Genomic DNA, 8,089 nt, shown 5'->3' with positions numbered 1-8,089 from the left:
TCCTCCTATCTGCAGTTCAGTCCTTCCGGCAACGGCGGCGGTACTGAGCCGGGTCCTCCCAGCTGCAGTGCAGTCCTCCCGGCAATGGCGGCGGTGTTGAGCCGGGTCCTCCCAGCTGCAGTGCAGTCCTCCCAGCAGCAGTGGCGCTGTGGAGCCGGGTGCTCCCAGCTGCAGTTCAGTCCTCCCGGCAATGGCGGCGCTGTTGAGCCGGGTCCTCCCAGCTGCAGTGCAGTCCTCCCAGCAGCAGTGGCGCTGTGGAGCCGGGTGCTCCCAGCTGCAGTTCAGTCCTTCCGGCAACGGCGGCGGTACTGAGCCGGGTCCTCCCAGCTGCAGTGCAGTCCTCCCAGCAGCAGTGGCGCTGTGGAGCCGGGTCCTCCAAGCTGCAGTTCAGTTCTTCCGGCAGCGGAGGCGGTGCTTAGCCGGGTCCTCCCAGCGGCAGCGGAGTCCTCCCGGCAGCAGTGGCGCTGCTGAGCCGGGTCCTCCCAGCTGCAGTGGAGTCCTCCCGGCCGCGGCGGCGGTGCTGAGCCGGGTCCTCCCAGCTGCAGTGGAGTCCTCCCGGCAGCGGAGGCGGTGCCGAGCCGGGTCCTCCCAGCTGCAGTGGAGTCCTCCCGGCCGCGGCGGCGGTGCCGAGCCGGGTCCTCCCAGCTGCAGTGGAGTCCTCCCGGCCGCGGCGGCGGTACTGAGCCGGGTCCTCCCAGCTGCAGTGGAGTCCTCCCGGCAGCGGAGGCGGTGCCGAGCCGGGTCCTCCCAGGCAGTGAGTCTCTCTGCTCCAGGCGGGTGGACATGGCTGGGCTTCCGCGGCGCATCGTGAAGGTAACCTGGGGGGAGAGGATAGAGGGAGGGACAATAACCGGGATATAATGCCCCCACCCCCCGGGGGGTTCAGGGAGGGGGAGCCCCCGGACCTTTGGCCCCATTGCAGAGACTGGGAGAGGCCTAGCGCGGGGGAAAGCCTGGGGCTCAGAGTGGAATGCAATCCGGGGAATGTCTTCCCTAGCCCGGGGGACCAGAGCTCCCTGACCCCCCCCCCCCCACATTACAAACCCCCCCCTATTGCAAACCCCCCATTGCAACCAGCCCATTGCAATCTGCCCATTGCAACAGCACCCCCGTTACAAACCCCTCTTACACTGCACCTCCTCCATTGCAGCACTCTTGATTGCAATACCAACCCCTATTGTATTACCCCCATTGCATTGTCCCCCATTGCAACATCTCCATTACAATACCCCTATTGTAATTCCAGCCTCCATTTCAATGTCCCAATTGCAACACTCCCATTACAATCCGCTCTCCATTGCAATTCCCACCCACATTGCAACACACTACATTGCAATAGCCTCCTCCTTCCAGCCATCTCATCACCCAGAGAGATTTAGGACCAACCCCCCCCCCCCCAGACTGCTGAAGGCACGGCCGCCAATGGTGGAGCGATGGGAATCAGGGGATGCTCGAGAGGCTGGAATTGGAGGAGCGCAGAGATCTCAGAGGGGGTTGCAGGGATAGGAAGGAGAGTGATTTGGTTTATTATTGTCACATGTATTAACATACAGTGGAAAGTAGTGTTTCTTGCGCGCTATACAGACAAAACATACTGTTCATAGAGAAGGAAAGGAGAGGGTGCAGAATGTAGTGTTACAGTCATAGCTCGGGTGCAGAGAAAGATCAACTTAATGCGAGGTCGGTCCATTCAAAAGTCTGACAGCAGCAGGGAAGAAGCTGTTCTTGAGTCGGTCGGTGCGTGACCTCAGACTTTTGTATCTTTTTCCCAACAGAAGAAGGTGGAAGAGAGAATGTCTGGGGTGCGTGGGGTCCTTGATCATGCTGGCTGCTTTTCCCGAGGCAGCGGGAAGTGTAGACAGAGTCAATGGATGGGAGGCTAGTTTGCGTGATGGATTGGGCTACATTCACAACCCTTTGTAGTTCCTTGCGGTCTTGGGCAGAGCAGGAGCCCAGACCAAGCTGTGATACAACCAGAAAGAATGCTTTCTCTGGTGCATCTGTAACAGTTGGTGAGAGTCGTAGCTAACATGCCAAATTTCCTGAGTCTTCTGAGAAAGTAGAGGTGTTGATGAACTTTCTTAACTATAGTGTCGGCGTGGGGGGGACCAGGACAGGTTGTTGGTGATCTGGACACCAAGAAACTTGACGATCTGGACCACTTCCACTTCGTCCCCGTTGATGTAGACAGGGGCATGTTCTCCTTTACGCTTCCTGAAGTCGATGACAATCTCCTTCGTTTTGTTGACATTGAGGGAGAGATTATTGTTGCCGCGCCAGTTCACCAGATTCTCTATCTCATTCCTGTTCTCTGTCTCGTCATTGTTTGAGATCCGACCCACTACGGTGGTGTCATCAGCAAACTTGAAAATGGAGTTGGAGGAGAAACTAAGGAAGGGTGTGCTGGCCTTGGAAAGGGTCCAGAGGAGGTTCACAAGAATGATCCCTGGAATGAAAAACTTGATGTCTAAGGACTCTTTGAGGACTCTGGGTCTGTACTCGATGGAGTTTAGAAGGATGAGGGGGGGAATCTCATTGAAACTTACAGATTACTGTGAGGCCTGGATAGAGTGGACGTGAGGAAGATGTTTACATTGGTCAGAGAGACGAGGATCCAAGGGGCACAGCCTCAGAGTGAAGGGACGACCCTTTGGAACCGAGATGAGGAGGAATTTCTTCAGCCAGAGGGTGGTGAATCTGTGGAATTCATTGCCACAGAGGAGGCCGGGCCATTGAGTGTGTTTAAGAGAGAGATAGAGAGGTTCTTGATTGGTGAGGGGATCAAAGGTTGCGGGGAAAAGGCGGGAGAATAGGGATGAGAAACTTATCGGCCAACATATCGGCACGGTGGCACAGTGGGTTGGCGCTGCTGCCTCACAGCGTCAGGGACCCGGGTTCGATTCCCAGCTTGGGTCACTGTCTGTGCGGAGTCTGCACTTTCTCCCCGTGTCTGCATGGGTTTCCACCGGGTGCTCCGGTTTCCTCCCACAGTCTGAAAGACGTGCTGGTTAGGGTGGATTGACCCGAATAGGCGCCGGAGTGTGGCGACGAGCAGAATTTCACAGTAACTTCATTGCGGTGTTAATGTAAGCCTTACTTGTGACATTAATAAAGAAACTGTACTGAATGGCGGAGCAGACTCGATGGGGTGAACGGCCTCATTCTGCTCTGATGTCTGATGGTGCTATGGAGCTGTGTGGATTGTGTGAGAGAGGCGGGACTGGTTTGGAGGGGGGTTGAATATGGTGTTTGGGGGAAGGTGGGGGTGAATTTGTGCAGCGTGGGGAACTTGTTGCTGTGGCGTTCCGGTGTTGCCGCTATCTCTCTGGATACAGCTGGGTCCAGGGGGGTGAGGGCTGGGCCCAGGGGGGTGAGGGCTGGGCCCAGGGGCTTTGGGGCTGGGCCCAGGGGCTTTGGGGCTGGGCCCAGGGGCTTTGGGGCTGGGCCCAGGGGCTTTGGGGCTGGGCCCGGGGGCTGGGCTTTGGGGCTGGGCCCGGGGGCTGGGCTTTGGGGCTGGGTCCAGGGGCTTTGGGGCTGGGCCCAGGGGCTTTGGGGCTGGGTCCCTCGAGTCACTGCTGCCGTCGCCAAACTGATTTGATTTGATTTATTATTGTCGCGTGTATTGGGATACAGTGAAAAGTATTGTTTATTGCGCGCGATACAGACAAAGCATACCGTTCATAGAGAAGGAAAGGAGCGGGTGCAGAATGTAGTGTTACAGTCATAGCTAGGGTGTAGAGAAAGATCAACTTAATGCGAGGTCAGTCCATTCAAAAGTCTGACAGCAGCAGGGAAGAAGCTGTTCTTGAGTCGGTCGGTACGTGACCTCAGACTTTTGTATCTTTTCCCCGATGGAAGAAGGTGGGAGAGAGAATGTCCGGGGTGTGTGGGGTCCTTAATTATGCTGCTGCTTTTCCCGAGGCAGCGGGAAGTGTAGACAGAGTCAATGGATGGGAGGCTGGTTTGAGTGATGGATTGGGCTACATTCACAACCTTTTGTAGTTCCTTGCGGTCTTGGGCAGAGCAGGAGCCCAGACCAAGCTGTGATACAACCAGAAAGAATGCTTTCTATGGAGCATCTGTAAAAGTTGGTGAGAGTTGTAGCGGACATGGCAAATTTCCTTAGTCTCCTGAGAAAGTAGAGGTGTTGGTGGGGCTTTAACTATAGTGTCGGCGTGGGGGGGACCAGGACAGGTTGTTGGTGATCTGGGCACCTATAAACCTGAAGCTCTCGACCCTTTCTACTTCGTCCCCGTTGATGTAGACAGGGGCATGTTCTCCTTTACGCTTCCTGAAGTCGATGACAATCTCCTTTGTTTTGTTGACATTGAGGGAGAGATTATTGTTGCTGCACCAGTTCACCAGATTCTCTATCTCATTCCTGTTCTCTGTCTCGTCATTGTTTGAGATCCGACCCACTACGGTGGTGTCGTCAGCAAACTTGAAAATCGAATTAGAGGGGAATTTGGCCGCACAGTCAGAGGTGTATAAGGAGTAGAGTAGGGGGCTGAGAACACAGCCTTGTGGGACACCGGTGTTGAGGATGATCGTGGAGGAGGTGTTGTTGCCGATCCTTACTGATTGTGGTCTGTGAGTTAGGAAGTTCAGGATCCAGTCGGAGAGGGAGGTGCCGAGGCCCAGGCCACAGAGTTTGGAGATGAGTTTTGTGGGAATAATGGTGTTGAAGGCTGAGCTGTAGTCAATAGGGGTGTGATGGCGCGCTCTCTAATCCCTCCTTCGCCCCGGTACAGGAGACGCAGCGACTGATGGCCGAGCCAGTGCCAGGGATCCGTGCTGAGCCAGATGAGGCCAACGCTCGGTATTTCCACGTGGTAATCGCTGGGCCACAGGACTCTCCCTTTGAGGGCGGCAATTTCAAACTGGAGCTCTTCCTGCCCGAGGAATACCCCATGGCAGCGCCCAAAGTCCGCTTTGTCACCAAGATCTACCACCCCAACGTGGACAAGCTCGGACGCATCTGCCTCGACATCCTGAAAGGTACCGGGGGCTGTTCACCCTCCATCCACCCCCCTCCTCCTTCCGCCTCCTGCCCCCATCCCTCCATCCGCCCCATCCCTCCATCCACCCCCCTCCTCCTTCCGCCTCCTGCCCCCATCCCTCCATCCGCCCTCATCCCTCCATCCACCCCCCTCCTCCTTCCGCCTCCTGCCCCCATCCCTCCATCCGCCCCATCCCTCCATCCACCCCCCTCCTCCTTCCGCCTCCTGCCCCCATCCCTCCATCCGCCCCATCCCTCCATCCACCCCCCTCCTCCTTCCGCCTCCTGCCCCCATCCCTCCATCCGCCCCACCCCTCCATCCACCCCCCTCCTCCTTCCGCCTCCTGCCCCCATCCCTCCATCTGCCCCCATCCCTCCATCCGCCCCATCCCTCCATCCACCCCCTCCTCCTTCCGCCTCCTGCCCCCATCCCTCCATCCGCCCCCATCCCTCCATCCGTCCCCATCCCTCCATCCGCCCCCATCCCTCCATCCGCCCCCATCCCTCCATCCGTCCCCATCTCTCCATCCGCCCCCATCCCTCCGTCCGCCCCCATCCCTCTGTCCGCCCCCGTCCCTCCATCCATCCCCGTCCCTCCATCCGCCCCCGTCCCTCCATCCATCCCCATCCCTCCGTCCGCCCCCATCCCTCTGTCCGCCCCCGTCCCTCCATCCATCCCCGTCCCTCCGTCCGTCCCCATCTCTCCATCCGCCCCATCCCTCCATCCGCCCCATCCCTCCATCCACCCCCTCCTCCTTCCGCCTCCTGCCCCCATCCCTCCATCTGCCCCCATCCCTCCATCCGTCCCCATCCCTCCATCTGCCCCCATCCCTCCATCCACCCCATCCCTCCATCCACCCCCTCCTCCTTCCGCCTCCTGCCCCCATCCCTCCATCTGCCCCCATCCCTCCATCCACCCCATCCCTCCATCCACCCCCTCCTCCTTCCGCCTCCTGCCCCCATCCCTCCATCTGCCCCCATCCCTCTGTCCGCCCCCGTCCCTCCATCCACCCCCCTCCTCCTTCCACCTCCTGCCCCCGTCCCTCCATCCGCCCCATCCCTCCATCCGCCCCCATCTCTCCATCCGTCCCCATCTCTCCATCCGCCCCCATCCCTCCGTCTGCCCCCATCCCTCCGTCCGCCCCCATCCCTCCGTCCGCCCCCATCCCTCCGTCCGCCCCCATCCCTCCGTCCGCCCCCATCCCTCCGTCCGCCCCCATCCCTCCATCCGCCCCCATCCCTCCATCCGTCCCCATCCCTCCATCCGCCCCCCTCCCTCCATCCGCCCCCATCCCTCCATCCGCCCCCATCCCTCCGTCCGCCCCCATCCCTCCATCCGCCCCCATCCCTCCATCCGCCCCCATCCCTCCGTCCGCCCCCATCCCTCCATCCGCCCCCATCCCTCTGTCCGCCCCCGTCCCTCCATCCACCCCCCTCCTCCTTCCGCCTCCTGCCCCCGTCCCTCCATCCGCCCCATCCCTCCATCCACCCCCCTCCTCCTTCCGCCTCCTGCCCCCATCCCTCCATCCGCCCCATCCCTCCATCCACCCCCCTCCTCCTTCCGCCTCCTGCCCCCATCCCTCCATCCGCCCCACCCCTCCATCCACCCCCCTCCTCCTTCCGCCTCCTGCCCCCATCCCTCCATCTGCCCCCATCCCTCCATCCGCCCCATCCCTCCATCCACCCCCTCCTCCTTCCGCCTCCTGCCCCCATCCCTCCATCTGCCCCCATCCCTCCATCCGTCCCCATCCCTCCATCTGCCCCCATCCCTCCATCCGCCCCCATCCCTCCATCCGTCCCCATCTCTCCATCCGCCCCCATCCCTCCGTCCGCCCCCATCCCTCTGTCCGCCCCCGTCCCTCCATCCATCCCCGTCCCTCCATCCGCCCCCGTCCCTCCATCCATCCCCATCCCTCCGTCCACCCCCATCCCTCTGTCCGCCCCCGTCCCTCCATCCATCCCCGTCCCTCCGTCCGTCCCCATCTCTCCATCCGCCCCATCCCTCCATCCGCCCCATCCCTCCATCCACCCCCTCCTCCTTCCGCCTCCTGCCCCCATCCCTCCATCTGCCCCCATCCCTCCATCCGTCCCCATCCCTCCATCTGCCCCCATCCCTCCATCCACCCCATCCCTCCATCCACCCCCTCCTCCTTCCGCCTCCTGCCCCCATCCCTCCATCTGCCCCCATCCCTCCATCCACCCCATCCCTCCATCCACCCCCTCCTCCTTCCGCCTCCTGCCCCCATCCCTCCATCTGCCCCCATCCCTCTGTCCGCCCCCGTCCCTCCATCCACCCCCCTCCTCCTTCCACCTCCTGCCCCCGTCCCTCCATCCGCCCCATCCCTCCATCCGCCCCCATCTCTCCATCCGTCCCCATCTCTCCATCCGCCCCCATCCCTCCGTCTGCCCCCATCCCTCCGTCCGCCCCCATCCCTCCGTCCGCCCCCATCCCTCCGTCCGCCCCCATCCCTCCGTCCGCCCCCATCCCTCCGTCCGCCCCCATCCCTCCATCCGCCCCCATCCCTCCATCCGTCCCCATCCCTCCATCCGCCCCCCTCCCTCCATCCGCCCCCATCCCTCCATCCGCCCCCATCCCTCCGTCCGCCCCCATCCCTCCATCCGCCCCCATCCCTCCATCCGCCCCCATCCCTCCGTCCGCCCCCATCCCTCCATCCGCCCCCATCCCTCTGTCCGCCCCCGTCCCTCCATCCACCCCCCTCCTCCTTCCGCCTCCTGCCCCCGTCCCTCCATCCGCCCCCGTCCCTCCATCCGCCCCCATCCCTCCATCCGCCCCCATCTCTCCATCCGTCCCCATCTCTCCATCCGTCCCCATCCCTCCGTCCGCCCCCATCCCTCCGTCCGCCCCCATCCCTCCATCCGTCCCCATCCCTCCATCCGCCCCATCCCTCCATCCACCCCCTCCTCCTTCCGCCTCCTGCCCCCATCCCTCCATCCGCCCCCATCCCTCCGTCCGCCCCCATCCCTCCGTCTGCCCCCATCCCTCCATCCGCCCCCATCCCTCCATCCGTCCCCATCCCTCCATCCGCCCCCATCCCTCCATCCGCCCCCATCCCTCCGTCCGCCCCCATC

General features: G+C 61.8%; 1 protein-coding gene across 1 annotated transcript in view; it reads left to right on the top strand.

Annotated features, from left to right (window-relative positions):
* Window positions 1-725: 725 nt before the first annotated feature.
* LOC144490406 (ubiquitin-conjugating enzyme E2 N) overlaps window positions 726-8,089 on the top strand; it is a 12,589-nt gene continuing 5,225 nt past the window's right edge. The window contains exons 1-2 of the mRNA XM_078208151.1: window positions 726-813; window positions 4,752-4,998. Coding sequence (XP_078064277.1) covers window positions 784-813; window positions 4,752-4,998 — 277 coding nt within the window. The 5' untranslated portion in view covers window positions 726-783. The remainder of the gene's footprint in view (window positions 814-4,751; window positions 4,999-8,089) is intronic.

This window comes from Mustelus asterias, unplaced genomic scaffold (genome assembly GCF_964213995.1).
Source record: "Mustelus asterias unplaced genomic scaffold, sMusAst1.hap1.1 HAP1_SCAFFOLD_3243, whole genome shotgun sequence".
Taxonomy (NCBI): Eukaryota; Metazoa; Chordata; class Chondrichthyes; order Carcharhiniformes; family Triakidae; genus Mustelus; species Mustelus asterias.
Note: the sequence above shows the minus strand (reverse complement) of the source record. Positions and strands in the feature narration are given on the sequence as shown.